This window comes from Antennarius striatus, chromosome 8, assembly GCF_040054535.1.
Source record: "Antennarius striatus isolate MH-2024 chromosome 8, ASM4005453v1, whole genome shotgun sequence".
Classification (NCBI taxonomy): domain Eukaryota; kingdom Metazoa; phylum Chordata; class Actinopteri; order Lophiiformes; family Antennariidae; genus Antennarius; species Antennarius striatus.
In genome coordinates, this window is record NC_090783.1 from 14,140,350 (window position 1) to 14,160,739 (window position 20,390).

The following is a 20,390-nucleotide window of genomic DNA, read 5'->3' on the forward strand; positions in this document are numbered from 1 at the left end:
CAATGCTTCAGGTCTTTAAATAAATCATAACGGTGTGGTGTGCAGGTAAGAACGTTGTCTCAACACAAGCATGAATGTGGTTAAATCTGTTAACGGATGGATGGGAAGTGGAGAAAGCTGTGCATGATGTTTAATCCTCTGGTGGTGTGGATATCCTGTCACATGCTGATGCTCTTTTTGAACCCTCTGGTGACTTTCACATTTTCTCTCTCCTTGTATTGTAGCCTGTAAAAATTTTTTTACAGAAACTGATTGTCAAGGAACATGGAGACTGACATTTTCAATCCGTCCAAGAACTCTGACTAGAGTAAAAAGTTGATGGCCTCTCCTATCCAAGAGGCTTTATCAGTTCAGATTGACTGGTAGAGAATTCAGATACTTATAATTCTGTGGAGGCAGGAGTACAAGTATCTGGACTCGACCTGTCCAAACTGAAGAAGCCTCCAATGAGATGTGAAATGTCTTCAACCTAAAGCAAACCCAGTTGATTCTTTTTTTGGTCTTGATTTACCTCGAAACCGGATGACTGAGAACCTACAGACATCACAAGCCATCACAAATTTTAAAGTTATAGAAGTATCAGATGGCTTGTCTTGAAATCAGACAAGTGAATAAGCTTTCTCACTTTATATAATCAAAATTATGTCAGAACAGTAATGCCCCAACCATTGAAATATTTATTCACAGCAAATGTGTCCATACGTGTTCAATTGAATGTGAGTATGGTTTGACAACATATAATTTAAATCCAAATATGTTTATTAGATGAAGTTATTCTGCAAATTAACACAAACTCAAAGCTTCAGAGACACAAGCAAATAAAACAACGGCTTCTTTTTTTTTTTTTCTTAGCTCAAGTAAAAATTTCTTTCAACTGAATCGCAAAACATCAAGTAAAAAACCTGCATCATTGTTCACAGCGGTAAAATGTTCAAGATGAGTTGGTCTCAACTGGTGCATACACAAAACATCCAATATTGTCATTTACACCTCATTCAGTGAAAATGACTTCAGCGAACCTGCTGTAGGTTACAGTACACACAGTATGAAACTCACCATGAAATCAGGTTTTAACACCCTCAAAGCTGCGTGGAAGGAAAAGCAGTCAAATCAGAATTGTTTTAGTAGTTTACTCTTAATGTTATGATGCTTCCAGATGGAACTCTTAAAGAACATTTTGTTTAATTTCTGTAAATTTATTTTGTGGCAGCTTTGAAGTTTATTTTGACCTTCATTCACTTTGAACATGGTCATTGGTTGTTTTTTATGTCAGGAAAAAGAAAATCATTTCACACATCAAGATTTAGCATGTGCCCTCAAATTAACCACAATACACACTTTAATAATAATGTGTTGGTAAAATTAAGTGATTTAATTAACCTCAATTATTAACAAGCTAAAAAAACCTAAAATACATTATGAACATTAGCCCTCAGATTCAGTCACAGGATGTGACTGTAACATTACCATGCATTTACAAACATTAACCTCAATATGGAAAATCTGTAATCTATTTAAATGAAAACAATTCTTTATAAACATTCAACTTTTCCCATTTTCAAACATTAAGATTTCTCAAATCTATAATTCCCCAGTAATTCACACCTAATTTTTCTGTTGATATTTAATCCATGATACAATGTAGCCACAAGAGGACACAGGCTCGTGTCTTATTGTGCCGGTCCCAAGCCCGGATAAATACAGAGGGTTGCGTCAGGAAGGGCGTCCGTTGTAAAACTTTTGCCAAATCAAACATGCGAATCTAACCTATGACTTTCATACCGAATCGGTCAAGGCCCAGGTTAACAACGACTGCCATTGGTGCTGTTGACCCACAGGGTGCCGGTGGAAATTGGACTACTGTTTGTCGAAGAAAGAGAGGAGGAAAGTGTGATCGTAGGAAGAGAGAGAAGAGGAACGCCAAGAGTATTGGACTGAGAGTAGGGACGTTGAATGTTGGGACTATGAGAGGAAAAGGTAGAGAGTTGGTTGACATGATGCAGAGAAGGAAGGTAGACATACTGTGTGTCCAGGAGACCAGGTGGAAAGGTAGCAAGGCTAGAAGTTTAGGAGCAGGGTTCAAGTTGTTCTATCATGGTGTAGATAGGAAGAGAAATGGAGTAGGAGTTATCTTGAAGGAGGAGTTTGTTAGGAATTCCTGGAGGTAAAAAGAGTGTCAGATAGAGTGATGAGTCTGAAACTAGAAATAGAAGGTGTGATGTTCAACGTTGTTAGTGGGTATGCTCCACAGTTAGGATGTGAGCTGGAGGAGAAGGAGACATTCTGGTTGGACTTTGATGAAGTGATGCAGAGCATACCGAGAAGTGAGACAGTTGTCATGGGAGCAGACTTCAATGGACATGTTGGTGAGATGTGTCCATTGAAACAGAGGTGATGAGGAGGTCATGGGCAGGTTTGGTATTCAGGAGAGGAACGCAGAAGGACAGATGGTAGTTGACTTTGCAAAAAGGATGGAAATGGCTGTAGTGAATACTTTCTTCCAGAAGAGGCAGGAACATAGGGTGACCTGTAAGAGTGGTGGCAGGAGCACACAGGTAGACTACATCTTGTGTAGACGGTGTAATCTGAAGGAGATCAGTGACTGCAAAGTAGTGGTAGGTGAAAGTGCAGCCAAACAGCATAGGATGGTGGTGTGTAGGATGACTCTGGTGGTAAGGAAGATAAAGAGGGTAAAGGCAGAGCAGAAGACGAAATGGTGGAAGCTAAAAAAAGCAAAGAGTGTTGCATGACTTTTAGGAAGGAGTTAAGACAGGCTCTGGGTGGTTAGGAGGTGCTTCTAGATGACTGGACAACTACAGCTAATGTGATCAGGGAGACAGGTAGGAGAGTACTTGGTGTGTCATCTGGAAGGAAAGTAGATAAGGAGACTTGGTGGTGGAATGAGGAGGTACAGGAGTGTATACAGAGAAAGAGGTTAGCTAAGAGGAAGTGGGACACCGAGAGGACTGAGGAAAGTAGACAGGAATACAGGGAGCTGAAGGTAGAGGTAGCAAAGGCCAAACAAGGGGCTTATGATGACTTGTATGCTAGGTTGGTACAGTAAGGAGGGAGAGACTGATCTATACAGGTTGGCAAGACAGAGAGACAGAGATGGGAAGGACGTGCAGAAGGTTAGGGTGATTAAGGATAGGGATGGAAGTCTATTGACAGGTGCCAGCAGTATGATGGGAAGATGGAAAGAGTACTTTGAAGTGTTGATGAACGTGGAAAATGAGAGAGAAGAAAGACTTGAAGAGGTGACTGCTGTGGACCAGGAAGTAGCAAAGATTAGTCAGGATGAAGTGAGGAGGGCACTGAAGAGGATGAAGAGTGGACAGGCAGTCGGTCCTGATGATATACCTGTAGAGGTTTGGAAGTGTCTAGGAGAGGTGGCAGTAGAGTTTCTGACTGGGTTGTTCAACAAGATCTTAGATAGTGAGAAGATGCCTGAGGAATGGAGGAGAAGTGTGCTGGTGCCCATTTTTAAGAACAAGGGAGACGTGCAGAGTTGTGGCAACTACAGAGGAATGAAGCTGATGAGCCATACAATGAAGTTATGGGACAGAGTAGTGGAAGCCAGACTAAGGGCAGAAGTGAGCATTTGTGAGCAGCAGTATGGTTTCATGCCAAAAAAGGATGGATAGGATCATGAATGAGTACATCAGAAGGACAGCACATGTTAGAGGTTTTGGATATAAAGTCAGAGAGGCCAGACTGAGATGGTTTGGACATGTCCAGAGGAGAGATAGTGAATATATTGGTAGAAGGATGCTGAGTTTTGAACTGCCAGGCAGGAGGCCTAGAGGAAGACCAAAGAGGAGGTTTATGGATGTAGTGAATGGGACATGAAGGTAGTTGGTGTGAGAGAAGAGGATGCAGAAGACGGGATTAGATGGAGGCAATTGATTTGCTGTGGCGACCCTTGAAGGGAAAAGCCGAAAGGAAAAGAAGATTTAATCCCTGATACAACTCCAGTTAAAAATAATTAAATACTAAATATTTGTTCTTTCACAAATGACATACAACAGCTGTATTAATGCTGTTATAATGCTGCAAAACTTGATGGGAAGTTCGATGGAAACTTGAACAGGAAGCTTTAATTCGTATGGTAATATTTCATTTTTTCAAAATGTATTGACAAATCAATACACAGCATAGTGGAGGAGGTCTTCATTTAACATTAAAACATGAAGGATTTTTGAAATCCTGATAAAGCTTCTGATGGCTAGAACCAAGTAATTTACATTTCAATTACTATTATTTAAATCTTTTCCATGCTGTCCTTTACTTGCTGCTGGTGAAATAAGGGGTCTGGCATTTAGACCTATATTTTATAGAAAAGCACCTTGTCAATAGATTACTTCTATTTAAAATTAATGTAATTCAGTAGCTGCATCTCAGTGTGCCAAAGGTGGCACAAATGATTACTTTTTCACTATCTGTCCTCCACAGATCCAAAATACTCACATATCAAAAATATTCCAATTTTACTGTTTTTCGCGGCTTCTGACACAAACGTTTGAGTTATACAGCTGCTTTTGAGGAACACACCTAAAAAGCTTAATGTGTCTGAATGATTAATGGCTGAAATTAAACGCAAGCAGTGTTTGAAGACGGTCATGATTCAAAATTACATACAGTATACGTATTTATCCATAGAAGCTAATCGAAACTCAAGTCTCTGTGATCAGGTGGAGACTATAATTCCAGTCCATTTAATCCAAGACTGTCAGATTTCATCACTGCAGTCGGGTGAAAACCAAATATTAGAACAGAATGACTTCCAATAATCCTTTAACTCAGTTGATCTAAGACTCATTCTTTTACAAATGATCCGGATCTCCTGAGCAACACAGTGGGTCTCTGTATGGCCTAATAATGCGTTTAGTGTATTTAACAAGGTGCAGTATATAAAGAGTACATATTTTGATATTGTGTGTAATTTAAGAGACAATAGTACCTTGAAAAGACAAAAGGCATTGTTTAAAATCTAAACTTTTTATGAATGAATTTTATCAGCCCGCACGTTGTGGCAGCTTTTTGGTGATGATTCTCAATAAGAGTCCCTTTGTATTCGCTCCACATGTGGAAAGTAAAGAAGTACGCAGTGCATATTATCACACACACACACACACATACACATACACACACAGTTTTTCTTGGACAATTATGAAACAATAGTGCTTTTTTTTTAAACTCACAACCAGTATTGCACTGTACCAGATCTGCTCTCCATTTAGGAAAGACAGTGTGTGTGAGGGGGGCTCACATCTGGTCTCTATCTCAGCCGGGCAGAGAAGCAGCGCATGTACTCTGTCATCCATCGGTCATCCACCACTGTCAGCTGTGACCTCCTCATCTTCTCCAGGTCAGCTGAACGAGCCCGTCGACGGTTCATGTTGGAGGTCCGCTTATCAGCGTTCCGTTGGGCCTGACCGCAGGTGTCAGACGTGTTGCTCTGACAGGGGAAACGTAGAGACCACAGAGCTGTTATATTATTAATAGTTGCAGAGTCCGGTAGCTTCACTTCTCCAGTGTCCTGTGATCGGGCTGCTCTAAAAGGCTCTTCAGGCATCTTAAGTTTACATCAAAACTGTTTGGTGGTTCTTCACTCTAAAACACATTTTCATTGTTATCATGCAAGAAGAAATATTGAAGGTGTTGTATGAACTTTGAATTTGCCATTTTAAATAATGAGTATTTAAACTATTATTATTTCATCAGGAGTTTTTGCGCAAATGTAATATTTCTATGGTGCTTTCTTCATTTTTTTTTTAACCAAGTTTCTATATAGCTACAAAGTTATAGATCATTTATATTTCCTAAAATTATAATAACAATTTTGGTGAAAAAACTTAATATATATGTGTGTGTATTTTATTCATTCATTCATTTATTCTTTCATTCATTTTCCTAACCCGCTTCATCCGCTTACGCAGGTCACGGGGAGCTGGAGCCTATCCCAGCTTGTCTTCGTGCATGTGGTGGGGGAAACTCCGGGCGCGATGCCAATACACCACGGAGCTACACACAGACACACACTCACACGCACACACACACTCATTCCTATGGTCAATTTAGGACCGGACAATTAACCTGAAGCACATGTTTTTGGAGGAGGGAGGAAGCTGGAGAACCCAGAGAGAACCCATGCAGACACGGGGAGAAAGTGCAAACTCTGAACAAGAGCGGGACGCAAACCCGGAAGCACCTTGCCATGCGGCGACAGCGCTACCCACTGCGTAACCGTGCCGCCCTGTTTTTTATTCCTTGAATGTTACTGCATTTTTGTATTTTATTTTCCTTTCCTTTGTGTCTGCAGTGATTAATGGTGTTTATACAGTATGAGCTATGGAGAGGATGACTAAATAGATAGATAGATAGATACAGTGCCTTGCGAAAGTATTGGTCCCCCACAGGAACTTTTTGACATGTTGCCACTTTTCAGGCTTCAAACTTAAAGATAACAAACTACAAATATTTTTCAAGAATCAACAACATGTGAGACACAATCGTGAAGTGGAACCAAATTTATTCAACATTTTATATTGTGTTTACAAATAAAAAGCTGAAAAGTAGGATGTACAGAAGTATCGGCCCCCTGTTCTCGCAGCTCAGCTAAACGACTCCAGAAGTTCTCTGATGACTTCTGAATGATCCCATGTTGACCTAAATGACTAACAATGACAAACAGAGTTCACCTATGTGTCATTTGGTCTCACATTTGCACATCTACTTTTCAGTTTTTTAATTGTAAACACAATATAAAATGTTGAATAAATTTGGTTCCACTTCACAATTGTGTCTCACATGTTGTTGATTCTTGAAAAATATTTTCAGTTTGTTATCTTTAAGTTTGAAGCCTGAAATGTGACAAAATGTCAACAATTTTTTTTGGGCCAATACTTTCGCAAGGCACTGTAGATGGATGGATGGATGGATGGATGGATGGGTGGGTGGGTGGATGGATGGATGGATGGATGGATGGATGGATGGATGGATGGACGGACGGATGGACGGATGGACAGACTTTATTCATCCCAAACTGGATAACCTTCAGAGTTGCTTTAAAATAATTTTCAACAACAGAAAATACTATGCAGAAACATTTGCATCCATCCATCTATTTTCTTGAAGGTAAGAAGACCAAAATCATCTTGTCTTAAGTCTTTTCTGCCTTGCAGGTTATGGGCACTGCTAGAGCCCATCCCAGCTGGCTATAGGAGATAGGTGGGGTACATACCAGATATATTGCCAGCGCATCGCAGGGGCAGAATTTTTTAAATATTGAAAATGCATAAGTTCATGATATGGTTAGTTATATGCATAAAGTCTGGTGAAAGTAGACTCTTTATCAGATTGCCACCATTAAGAGTTATTTTCAAAATTATTTAATTTTCATTGAAACCATCAAAAGAAAGAAATCATACAAATCATTCAAATTGTCAAAAGGCATTCCTACACATCATGATTGATTTATGTGTCATGTTTGGTGAAGCTGATTTGTATAGTTTGAGTTTTGCTCTATTAAGACCCACTAACAAATACATCTACCCATCATTTCACGGTGGAAAGGATAAAAGCATTTTTTACTCTTTACTTTCAAAACATGCTTTTGGTTCACTGAGTGGGATTTACTTGTTTCACATTAAAAATGAACCCCCAGAGTAAAATCTGTTATCAATAATGAGATATTTATCATCTCCAGGGCTGCTTTAATATCTGTAACACAGAGGATATAGCAATATAGCACACGTGTTCCATAAATTGACTTAGTTTGGTGTCTGAAATGGGTCAAAAAACACACTCACATCATTTGCTGTCCTCCTTATATCCATCTGTCTCTCGGTCCAATCCAGTCGGCTGGATGACCGTCGGTTCTCCTTGGTGCTGAGAGGCGGTTGGCTCTTTGCTCTCATCGGTTTACGAATGACGGCAGGTTTGTCATCCTGGGAACTGTCTCGCTGTACTTGCTTAGAGCGAGCGTAGCGTTGCCGTCGCCTTGGTGATGGATTTCCCAGCTCCTCATCAGAAGACGGTGTCTCACCAGGACCGTTGTCCGTCTCTGTGTCGTTTAACATTCCTCTGCTGTTTGCAGCCACCATCGCTGAACCACTGCCTTCATTCACACCGTTATCTAGGACTGTCACAAACAGGCAAAGGTTGGATGTAAAAAAGCTTTTCTCCTCACTTCTCTCTTCCTGCTATATTTTACATACACGGTGATGATGTGATCATAACCAGTCATGATTTTAACTGCCATGTTAACAAATGTTCATGCTTTTTTCTACTTATTTTGGCTGATTTGTTGACAATAAAAAACATGTCACATCAGTAAAGCACATCAATATACTGTCACTGGTCGTGAAATCATCTGAAAGCTTAATATCTATCACAATGACCATGTTTTACATTTAAATATCCCCAGACTTGATAACATGAAATGAATAAGGTCAATGACTATTTAGAATAATTGGGTTAGGAGTAAGAGCTATGGTTTTTTGTTAAATGTCAACAAATAGTGATGATGATGCATCAAGCTGTACTAAATAATTCTGTGTAAGACATCATCCATCTCCTAAAAAAAACTTGAATTAATTTGTTGGATTCGCAAATCCAATTTCCGTAATCTTTACTCTCTGTATCCAACCACCAGCTTTTTTTGATTCATACTAATGTTAAAAACAGACAATTTTTTTAGACAAGTGTCTTCTGATTTTCTGTTGATTGATCAATTCATCAATTACTGAAAGTCAATAAAACCATTAGGAGACAGTTTCCGCACCCGCAGTTGGATCAGTGTCTGTGACTGCTGTGTCACCAACTTCCACATCACTCTTTTCATCTTTAGGATGCAGTTTAGTTCCATTGTCAAACAATCCCTGCTTCCCTTTCAAGGGTGTTGGTGGTGGGAGGGACAGAGGGACGATTTTGTTTCTGGTCAGCTTTGGCGTGGACCAGCCACTGGAATCAGAGCCACTATCCCAGCCCTCCCAGAACCAGGGCTTATGGGAATGCTCCATCACTCGCCGGGTCAGACGATATTTCAGAGAGTCTTCATAGCACTTGGAAAATGTGTCCCATTTGGGATCCCTGAACTTCTTCATGTACTCTGTCCGGATTTTCTTTGTCACCATGGCTCTTGTTATTGTCTGTGTCTGCTTCTGGAAACACTCTGGAAAAGTAGAGGTGAAAATAAAGTATTTCTCCATAAAACATAATTATGATCTCTCAATCAATCATTCCTAATTTGTATAGCGCTTAATCACATCAGCTGACATTCCAGACAGAGAAACCCAAACAGGACCCTCCAGAGCAACCATTACGGAAGAAACTCCGGGCAGGACTCTGGAGGGCGGTCATCCGCCTTGACTGGTTGGGAGGAAAAGAAATACAATACAATGATCTCACCTGCTTACTATCACAATCAAAAGAAGGACTAACACATATGTAATGTATTAAAGATATAACTGGTACTGTTTGAGGACCAAAAGAGTTTGAAACTAGAACCAAGGCTGTCACAGACTGTAACATCCCGCGACACCTCTGAATTCAAAATTTTACCCTGACCTAACTAACATACATCAAAGATCTATGGTCTTAGACTGTCTTTCTCCCTCATCTTTCTATCTTATCCGGTTCCTGACTGTACAGAAGTTTTGACCTTTGACCTTGACCTTTCTGAAGGTCAAGGTCATCATCTCATTTTCATCCCCTTTGCTGCCCGAGTAATGTACTATTTGTTTCATCTTTCTGTCTGCAACAGTGGCGAAGATATTTGTTGGACTAACAAACAAACGAACAGATGAACACACTGACAATTACAATAAATCCCCGCTTTGAAGTGGATATCATTAAAAGTCCCATATTATGCTTTTTTTAATTCGTGTCATTCAGCTGCCAGATGTTCAACTACACTGTATTTGAAATGTATTGCCTTAAAGTGATCTGTGGTCCTCAATATCATTGATTGAATATGGTTAAAATCACTTCTGAAACTCTGTGTTAATGGGCGTGGCTCTGCGCTCCCTCTATCACCCCGCCCCCTCCCCTCTCTGAGCTGCCTCTATCAACACTCCCTCCCCTCACATGAAAGCAAGGGGGGAGAAAATATTCTGGTTGATAAAAATTCACAAATCTATTTATGTAATAATTTACATTATCTAGGGTCAGGGGGGTTGGAGCTTACCCCACCTGACTTTCAGTATGAGACAAGGGTACACCTGGACAAGTGGCCAGTTTATCACAGGGCTACACACACACACACACACACACACACACACACACACACACACACACACACACACACGCACACATTTACGCCAATGAATAATTTAGAGGAACCAGTCCACCTATATTGTGTGTTTGTGTGGTCAGAGGAAGCCGTAGACTTGGAGACAACTAACATAGGCATAGGAGAAATGATTAAATCAACAATCCTAATTGGATAGATAGATAGATAGATAGATAGATAGATAGATAGATAGATAGATAGATAGATAGATAGATAGATAGATAGATAGATAGATAGATAGATAGATAGATAGATAGATAGATAGATGGGTGGGTGGGTGGATGGATGGATGGATGGATGGATGGATGGATGGATGGATGGATGGATGGATGGATGGACGGACGGACGGACAGATACAAATTCAAGAATCCCAGGGGAAATTCAGGAAAATCAGAAATTATTAAACTGAAAGTACGCTCATTCATACTATAAAATACACCCAACTGTTAAGGTTTTCTAAGCGGAAGTGTTTTGTGACGTACCACTGTCACGTGGGGTCTACCTGTAAGCCACGCCCGCCATTAATGCGGCTCATGACGATCAGCGCCCAGCAGGCTTGAGGCTGCATCCACTGTCGCCTGAACTTCACTTATTACACATAGTAACCACTCAATTTGGTTATTTCTGTGAGCAGCCTTACTGCCCACACAAATATTTGCTTTATAATCTGAAATTAATATCAGTAATCATTATTAAAAATAATGTACAGTATATTAACTATTCATTTATCTGAACGGACCGACATCTGATGCATGGAGCGATATGGCGCATCAATTTATTGCCAAAGTACGAATTATTGCTAAATTTGTTTGTCTTTGTCTCTTACATTGAAAAATAGATAGGTCTCTTGTTTTGAAGGATTTTAATGCCTTAGTCGCGGCCCAAATGTCGTCTTCTCAGAATTTTAGTCACGGAGAAACTCAGTGAGAAATGAAAACAGCCATTGTTGTCTGTTCAAAATGAAAAGATTAATTTTAAATCATGGTTATCTCGTGAAAACAGGTTACAACCAAAGCTATGAGCGTCACCTGGCAGCTCCGCCAGTCCATCTGCAAATACAGTGATGTTTAGTAAAAAAACATAAGACAGTGGTGAAACATAAAAGTCTGATATAACAGTACTCACCCTGACCTCTTTCCAGGGGTAAATTTCGACACAGTTTATTTCTTCGATCCTGCGGTCAGCTGATCATCTGCCCCACCGCCTGCGCTTCTCTCTGGTCGTTAGAAAACACCGAGAGCAAAGTGACCAGCAGGCAGATAAAGCGCTTCCGATTTAGACTTTCAGAATAAAATCAACCGGAAACACATTCATAGGGTTAATATCAGAGATAACACAGACAAGGAATGTTCGAAACCTGTTGAGCTTCATGGGTGAATATAATTGGCCAAGTAAATATCTATTGAATAACAGTAAATTTGAGACAACTCTTCTTTATTTCTACTCTAACTTTCAAATTTATTTGTGATTGGTTGATAGTTTCTTCCAAAACCCTCCAAAACCTGAATGTTTAGAATGCAGTCCATATACCTCTCAATTAAGTTGATTACCTTTAAACAAAATATTCAAGGTTCTCGATGGTATGAATAAACTGTGTGCGGAACCATTTTAAAAGGTTGACCCAGCTCAACCTGACATGGGTCAAATAATAAATTAAGCCAGTCAGGATAGTTGCCCTGAACCAGGATCTGCTTGCGATTCCTGCTTTTAAATGCAGTTTTTTCTCACCATTCTTGCCAACTGCTTGTTCATGGGGGCTTGTGTGTAATAAAATATTTCATATGCAGGAATCAGAGCACACATGTCCTCATCAGCAGAATGAAGACGTGAAAATGAACAACCCGCTGTAACATTGGTGGGATTCATCCAGAAAGGAAAAGTTTTGGGGAAAACATTATTGAATTGCATGATGGGAGATGCAAGATCCGATGTTCAAGACTATCATCGCTGAGCAGAGACAAGTGGTCACAGGGATCACATTGCTACATGATGACTGGTTGAAAACAGAAAGAAATATAAACCTCATGTAATTATATTAGGAGGATATTGAGCTGATTTGCTATGTCAAATCTGGAAGTGTTTAGAATCACAAATGACAGACAGTAATTATAAATGAAAATAAAATTTATTTTTTCTTTGTCTTTTTTTCTTTTCTTTTTTATTGTATTGTGTGGGGTTTTTTCTCCAATTGGTCAAAAATGGAGTGAGCCATAGTTCAATAGCCAACAATCACTTTGCTTTTACACTGGACATGATACACTTTCAAAACATCACATACACAACAGAAGGAATAAATAACATATGTACAGTCAGAAGCCACAAGCTGCAGTGTGGACTGCTGGGACAGCGGCGTCGTTTTATACTAAATCCTTGACCGCACGCGGTTGCAGAGGGACTGTGTTTAGAAGCACTTGCGATGGACGATGCTGGGACCAGCCTCATCATACTCCTGTTTGCTGATCCACATCTGCTGGAAGGTGGAAAGGGAGGCAAGGATAGATCCACCAATCCAGACGGAGTATTTACGCTCTGGAGGTGCAATGATCTGCAGAAGAGAAGGAAATCATCTCTATTTCTGTAATGTCTGATAACAAAACTCTGATGATGACAAATCAATGATCAGATGACAAATGGTCTAGATTTTAAAACCAATTTTTTAGCAATTTTAGGAAACTTCCACTGGATGTTTTAAAGTTAATAAAACACATTTAGTTTTGAGTCATCCCTATAATATTTCATCAATAACCAGGTTCTATACTATTGTAAAAAATCTTCAGAAAACAGTAGAGATTATTGTCACAGCAAATTACTACAACAGTTTGCCACAAAATGAAAACAAAATGAACAGATAAAAATGGGTTTAAAACATAAAAAAAACAATCCTACTCCACAAGGCTTACACAACATTTTTGCAAAGAAATACAGAGACTGTGGATTGTTATGGATTGATCTTGCAATAGATTCACACACTTTCAGCTATTCTGTCTTCCTCAGACTGGAATGGTTTTACCGCATATCAAGAGTGATGTGGCTTTAGCTAAGTGTTTGCTGTACCTTGATCTTCATGGTGCTGGGAGCCAGAGCCGTTATCTCCTTCTGCATGCGGTCAGCGATACCTGGATACATGGTGGTGCCACCTGACAGCACATTGTTGGCATAGAGATCCTTGCGGATATCAATGTCACACTTCATGATGCTGTTGTATGCAGTTTCATGGATACCAGCAGACTCCATACCTGTTCAGGTGCAAGGCAAAGGGATTACATTAAAAATTGCTATAACAATGAACTGTGCATACAATTTCACCTCCTGAGATGAGGATGCAAAGGTTTCCATCCTATATTACAGTAAGCACTAAATTATTCCAACATTCTAGACCGTATCAACCCGTCTCTCCAGGAAATGGAATTAGCGTTGCTCATACTACATACACACCGATGAAGGAGGGCTGGAACAGAGTTTCTGGGCAGCGGAAACGTTCATTGCCAATGGTGATGACTTGACCGTCAGGCAGCTCGTAGCTTTTTTCTAGGGAGGAGGAGGAGGCAGCAGTGGCCATCTCATTCTCAAAGTCCAGAGCCACATAGCAAAGCTTCTCCTTGATGTCGCGTACAATCTCACGCTCAGCTGGAAACCAAGTGAAAAGATCAGACTTTAATTTCATACAATTAGACTCTACTGTAAAAGCATGTTCCATTTGGACATCAAAACTAAAGTTATCAAACATGATGCCTATATTTGTTTAAGCAAATAGAGTGGAGAAAGAGACCACATGTGGCTCAGAGCAGCTAGAAAACTAAAGTTAAATGAGGCAATTGTGTTTTTGATTACCAGTTGTGACGAAGGAGTAGCCACGCTCAGTGAGGATCTTCATGAGGTAATCAGTAAGATCACGACCAGCCAGATCCAGACGCATGATGGCGTGAGGTAGGGCATATCCCTCATAGATAGGCACATTATGGGTCACACCATCACCAGAATCCAGCACAATACCTGAGAGAAAAGACACAGGTTCAAACTAGTTCAGTCTAAATGTAGTTTTAACCCCCAGTCTGTCATAATCTGTGAGCAAACATTCAAAAAGGAATCAGTACTCAAGGTCTTCCTGATGCCTGATTTCATCTTGTCATCCAGTTTTCTGATTTTTTTTTTATGAACTCAAAACTTGCTTGTGTGGACTCACCGGTGGTACGACCAGAGGCGTAGAGGGACAACACAGCCTGGATAGCCACATACATGGCAGGGACATTGAAGGTCTCAAACATGATCTGAGTCATCTTCTCCCTGTTGGCCTTGGGGTTAAGTGGGGCCTCCGTAAGCAGGGTGGGGTGCTCCTCAGGGGCCACACGCAACTCATTGTAGAATGTGTGGTGCCAGATCTTCTCCATGTCATCCCAGTTGGTGATGATGCCGTGCTCAATGGGGTATTTAAGGGTCAGGATGCCTCTCTTGCTTTGTGCTTCATCACCCACATAGGAGTCCTTCTGACCCATTCCGACCATCACACCCTGAGGGGAGGAGAACAGATATTAATGCTTTGTAAGAATAACATGTACTGCACCACTCTGTTTTACTCTCATGTTTTCAAATATCTTGCTTTCATTGAAGTGATGTGTCTAAATGTGACAAAAACTTGTGAGAGAACAACAACTAATCCATCCTGACACTTCTGATGTGACAAACACTAGCTTTAGTACCAAATTACAGTGACAGTGAACAATGGCTTAGACAGCTTCTAAGTGGACATTACTAAATTTTAGTGAAAATATTTGCTGACAATGAAATCCCTTAAACATATCCATTTTTATTTGATCTGTTACAAATTAACTTATTCTATACTTTGAGTTTGATGCTAAATTTTGCCCACGTCTGTTGGGATTCTTCCTGCTACAAATGCATTTAATTTCATTAAAAAGCAGTTAGTTAGTGGACATTAAAATTTTGGTGAAATATGGATACAGACATGTAGAATTGTTTGGACATAGTTTTATTCCAATTAAGACAGTCAAATTAACAAAATATTACACTTCTTTTTTTTTTATTGAAGAATGAGTTTGAGTTTACTGCATGTTTCTGAATCTGTGTTGCAGGCTACTTCTCAAATCTTTTAAACTGATAAAAATAGACAAGGGTCTCTTGCATACCTGATGGCGGGGGCGACCAACAATAGAAGGAAACACCGCTCTGGGGGCATCATCTCCAGCAAAGCCAGCTTTCACCAGGCCGGAGCCATTGTCACACACAAGGGCAGTAGTCTCATCCTCATCACACATGTCTGCAGATTCTGGGAACAAGGTCAGACGTTTTTTTTTTATTCTTGACAAAAGCAAGTAACTGGTTTATAGCTGCTAAAACATCATTAAAAGTACCTATTTCTTGCTATTAATTGAAGATGGTCTGCTTCTACTGAAATTTTTTTAAAATACATTATTCCATATTCTGTTTAAACTGTATGAATAATCAGAGGTTAATGACTAATTCCTTCTTCGTTGATACCCCCCCCCCCCAAAGTGTCTTCAAATCAGTAAATCAGATGGAAATTAATCAGATAAATAGTGTAACTCAGCTTGTGGTAACATCTAGTCATATCTAGTCATTAAGAGAACAGAAACACTATAAACCTTCATTCACAGGAGTGATGCCTTTAGGTGCGGGTCAGTACATCTGAGATTCAACAGCTTTCAAATACAGTATCGTGTTTCAAGTTAAGGATAATGTTTTTAAGATTTTACTACAACTGAGAGTTTTAGTATCGGGAGTCATATGTAGATTGTCGTTTTCTGATTCATACCTTACGTATTACCTTTTACCTTTTATTATCATCTTTCATGTTGTCGTGTCGCTTTCCAGTTCTCATTATGTGTTTTATTATTTTTCACATACGCTTATTAAAAGCTACTTGCCATCGATGTACCAAAGCTTAATTAGTTTTCATATCATTACGTTTCAAATGTTCAGAAACTTTCGACTTTTTGTCTCCAATTTCTGTGTAACCTTCTGACGGACAGATTTCCGACTGAATTTGAAAGCAGCATGTTTGGCTCCCAGAATCTTGTCATAACAGCGTCTGACTCTAAACGATGGAGGTGGACAGGAAGCAGGAAACGGCGCAGCGCCAGCTCCCATCAGTTATCCACTGGGTCCACATACTGTAAGCCTCCATCTGCTTCACCCACTTAAACAAACCAGAAGCCATTAACTCCAGCTCAACTCCGCTTTCTCCCCCCCCCCCCCCATCAAACCAACAGAACGCAGCGCCCAGCTCCTCTACCCGCTTACCTTCTGCTGGTCTCCGGGTGTCAGAGAGGCAAATTTAACCGCTGTTGGTTCCAGCTGACGGAATGACGGACAGCGACCACCGGTCCCCTTTAAATACCCTCTGCACCATACCTAGAGGGAAGTTCTCTCATCTGCCCAGATAGCCCCCAGGAATGTCCAACTATTCCACAGGAATTCTACCGGCCTTTGGTCCATATTTGGTCACGCGGGAGGGCGGCAGTTTTACATGTGCTTAGAGGCTCGCGCGTCTGGCGGCCAAATATGGAGACAAAGGCCCCCGCGAGGCTGTCGGGGAACGCACGAGCCCGTGTATGGAGTGAGAACGGCCCTACGCAACCCGGTGACAGCGCGAGTGGACGGCTGCCACCACTGTACAGACACACATTCTCGTGTAACAGGAGGTTTACACGTCCATCGAAAACTTTAGATATTTTTAAAATCTTTTTTTTTTTTTTTATTGTTCTGCCGGGAACACGTGTGAACATTTCTGTTTTCTTGCTAGTGTTGGGTTGTTTTGTTGTGTAATGATGACATACTGATGATATACTTATATGATAACTCACCATTTTTAACACTTTGACCCACGACTTATAATTCACTGTTGTAACTCACCATTTTTTAATTATTTGAATCACAACTTATACTTCACTTTAGTAAATCACCACTTTTAATTAGTGTGCTTGTTAAATCATCTTTACATTGCAGACAACACAATAACTTACAGCACTCCTATATGTAACCTCTGACTGAAGAATTATGTGATTCTGCCAGCATGTCCTTGAGTGGATCCTGCAGCTGCGAGATAGTAGAGTGGGCCTCCCGAGAACATGAAATATGTGCCACAATGTAGGAAAATGGAGAACATCTTGTGGTGACACCTTCTGATAGGATGAGAGTTAGATCATCTCATGTGGACACCTGCTAGGAAGGGTATAAATATTGTATGAACATTGTGGCTCTTTCCACACAGCTTGGAATTCCGTTCCTGTTGGTCTCTGTGCCCAGAAGCTTCTGCAAATAAAGTACTTTGTGTTTTTTGCAACTTTACTTGGTTTTTGTCCTGTTTATTCAACCACGAAAAGAAATTGTCCTAGTTCAAGATCAACGAATACGCCAAAAGGCCACGAGGTCAGCCGTCCTCCAGGACCAGGTTTCCCGGTCTTTCCTTCAGTAGCCAATGACATAAAGGTGGCAAATAGCCAAGTGGATGAATGAATGAATAAACTTCAAGCTATTTTTGATATTTGAACAGCCTGACATTCCCTCTGAGTTATAAGGAGTTTGTGTTGTTTTGCTAGAAGGTCAAACAACGATGTTGAAGCAGCAGCTGAACACTCTTCACATGTTGGTTTCTAAAACAAGAGGGTCAGGACCCCTAACCCAGTGGGCAGCTGCAGACTGAGTTCAATCCTCTGGGAGACAAAATCTGAGCCAACAGACCTGGATGTGTTTATCCAACTGTTAACTGTGCACCACTGAGGTGTCAGAATTCAGACAGCTACTGTACAGACCAGAGCAGTAGAGTGACAAGTTTTAAATGGAAGATGACCTGAAACTATGGTATGAGGATAAAGTCAACCCTCCAAAGAGGAATGATGATGCAGTTTAAACATTACGAAAAAGTCTCTTTGGACAGTTACATTATTCAGAAAAGCTTATGACCTTCAACATAGAATGATGTTTCATAGATCCTGTCTAGGAATTATTTTATTACTCTATCTGGTGGTTGTCTGTTTTCCTGACCCTGTAAATATTAAAACTTAACGATTACTTGATCTCTCTTGTGAATAAAAAACAATGAGCTGAAAAAATGCAAAACTACTTTGTGGAGCAGAAATCAGAAGGATGAACCTTTAAAAATGTATCCATCTGATTTCATCTTCGTATGTTTGTATATTCTCTCTTCACGTTCTCTGGTTATTAAAATACTTTTAATATCTGTTGTATCAAGCTACTTAAATTATTATTATGATTATTATACAACAGGACTTTAATATACAATAATGGCTTCCAACGAAACGTGGAATGGCAAAAATAATCGTTCAAACAAGGATAATAAATATTGGAAATGCCCACGTCTGGAGCCAGGCCTGGACGGAGGGCCCATCAGCGAGCGCCTGGTGGCTGGGTCTGCCACGTGGCCCAGCCGGGCTCAGCCCGAAAAGGCAACGTGGACTCTTCCCACCCCTGTGGACCCACCACCCGCAGGGCAGACCGATGGGGTTGGGTGCACTGCCATATGGGTGGCAGTGACGACAGGGGGTCCCGATGGACCAGACCCAGGCGGCAGAAGCTAGCTTTGGGGACGTGGCATGTCACCTCACTGGCGGGGAAGGAGCCGGAGCTTGTGTTGGAGGTGGAGTGTTACCAGGTGGATCTGGTGGGGCTTACCTCCACGCATAGCCTCGGTTCTGGATCCAAACTCCTGGATAGGGGTTGGACCTATTTTTACTCTGGAGTTGCGCCTCACGCAGGGCGGGTGTGGGGATATTCACAAGCCCCCGGCTGAGCGCGGCTGTATTGGAGTTTACCCCGGTGGATGAGAGGGTCGCTTCCCTACGCCTTAAGGCTGTGGGTGGGTGGGGGACTCTGACTGTTATCTGTGCATATGCACCACAAATCAGTTCAGAGTATTCGGCCTTCTTGGGGTCCCTAAATAGGGTCCTTGAAGGGATCCCTGCAGGGGACTCCATTGTTCTCCTGGGGGACTTCAATGCACACGTCGGCAATGATGGAGACACTTGGAGGGGCGTGATTGGGAAGAATGGCCTCCCTGATCTGAACCCGAGCGGTGTTATGTTGTTGGACTTCTGTGCTAGTCACGGATTGTTCATAACTAACACCATGTTCGAACTCAAGGATGCTCATAAGTGGGTGAGCAGTGAGCAGGGTGAAGAGAGGGGCAGAGCAGTCAACTGATCACCACCTGGTGGTGAGTTGGGTCCGTTGGCGGAGGAAACTTTTGGATAGACCTGGTAAGCCCAAACGAGTAGTGCAGGTGAACTGGGAACGTCTGGAGGACGTAAGGCCTTCAATTCACATCTCCGAAGGAGCTTCTCCTGCATCCCTGTGGAGGCTTGGGGCATTGAACCTGAATGGTCGATGGTCAAAACTTCCATTGCTGAAGCTGCAGCTGAGAGCTGTGGTCTCAAGGTCTTGGGTGCCTCAAGGGGCGGTAACCCTCGAACACCGTGGTGGACCCCGGTGGTCAGAGAAGCCGTCCGACTGAAGAAGGAGGCCTTCAGGGGCATGTTGTCCCTGGGGACTCCTGAAGCAGTTGCAGGGTATCGAGAGGCCAAAAGGACTGCAGCCTCAGCTGTGATGGAGGCAAAACAGAGGGTGTGGGAGGAGTTTGGAGAGGCCATGGAGAAAGACTATCGCACGGCACCAAAGTTGTTCTGGAGGACTGTCCGACACCTCAGGAGGGGGAAACGGGGAACCATTCAAGCTGTATACAGCAAAGATGGGACACTGTTGACTTGACTGAGGAGGTTGTCGGTCGGTGGAAGGAACACTTTGAGGAACTACCCCAACTGACCCGTCCTCTGTTGCAGAGGCAGAGCTGGAGGATGATGGGGGATCAGAGTTACCTGACAGAGTCATTGTACCCCTTGATGGCACGGGGCACGAAGGAGGACCTCAACCTCTCTGTGGAGGCGCTGTGTGACAGCAGTCTGCCGCTGAAGGTGCTTCTCTGCTGGGAGAAGGTGGTGTGTAGGGGGTGGCTGGTGTTGTTCATGATAGCCTTAACTTTTGACATGGTCCTGCTCTCCAGAAGTGTCTCCACAGAGTCCAGGCTCAGCCCGACCACTGAGCC

At 41.6% G+C, this 20,390-nt stretch overlaps 2 protein-coding genes across 3 annotated transcripts; both read right to left on the bottom strand.

Moving 5' to 3' along the window:
- Positions 1-738: 738 nt before the first annotated feature.
- ccsapa (centriole, cilia and spindle-associated protein a) lies at positions 739-11,524 on the bottom strand. Of its 2 annotated transcripts, XR_011036860.1 has the most exons (5): positions 11,420-11,524; positions 8,786-9,175; positions 7,812-8,143; positions 2,319-5,458; positions 739-2,158 (listed from the first exon to the last, which is right to left on the bottom strand). XR_011036860.1 is itself a non-coding variant. In XM_068320843.1 (4 exons), the coding sequence occupies exons 2-4, from the start codon at positions 9,135-9,137 to the stop codon at positions 5,279-5,281; spliced, it is 864 nt and encodes a 287-aa protein (XP_068176944.1). In that variant the 5' UTR covers positions 9,138-9,175; positions 11,420-11,524; the 3' UTR covers positions 739-5,278. The 2 variants fall into 2 exon arrangements, 1 of the variants encoding a protein (XP_068176944.1); XM_068320843.1 differs by having other exon boundaries at positions 739-5,458.
- An 876-nt stretch (positions 11,525-12,400) lies between these two features.
- LOC137599746 (actin, alpha cardiac muscle-like) lies at positions 12,401-16,749 on the bottom strand. Its single transcript, XM_068320842.1, has 7 exons — positions 16,574-16,749; positions 15,439-15,578; positions 14,478-14,802; positions 14,126-14,287; positions 13,730-13,921; positions 13,349-13,530; positions 12,401-12,839 (listed from the first exon to the last, which is right to left on the bottom strand). The coding sequence occupies exons 2-7, from the start codon at positions 15,565-15,567 to the stop codon at positions 12,696-12,698; spliced, it is 1,134 nt and encodes a 377-aa protein (XP_068176943.1). The 5' UTR covers positions 15,568-15,578; positions 16,574-16,749; the 3' UTR covers positions 12,401-12,695.
- Positions 16,750-20,390: the final 3,641 nt, after the last annotated feature.

What these genes read in the sequence shown, in the direction of transcription:
- ccsapa (XM_068320843.1), bottom strand. Translation starts at nt 9,137, where the DNA reads ATGGTGACAAAGAAAATCCGGACAGAGTACATGAAGAAGTTCAGGGAT. An exon ending in AGACACTGATCCAACTGCGG is followed by an intron (nt 8,144 to 8,785) that starts GTGCGGAAACTG and finishes TGTTTGTGACAG; the next exon opens with TCCTAGATAACGGTGTGAAT. An exon ending in TAAGGAGGACAGCAAATGAT is followed by an intron (nt 5,459 to 7,811) that starts GTGAGTGTGTTT and finishes TTCCCCTGTCAG; the next exon opens with AGCAACACGTCTGACACCTG.
- LOC137599746 (XM_068320842.1), bottom strand. Translation starts at nt 15,567, where the DNA reads ATGTGTGATGAGGATGAGACTACTGCCCTTGTGTGTGACAATGGCTCC. An exon ending in TTGGTCGCCCCCGCCATCAG is followed by an intron (nt 14,803 to 15,438) that starts GTATGCAAGAGA and finishes TCCTCCCCTCAG; the next exon opens with GGTGTGATGGTCGGAATGGG. An exon ending in GTTCCAGCCCTCCTTCATCG is followed by an intron (nt 13,531 to 13,729) that starts GTGTGTATGTAG and finishes GCACCTGAACAG; the next exon opens with GTATGGAGTCTGCTGGTATC.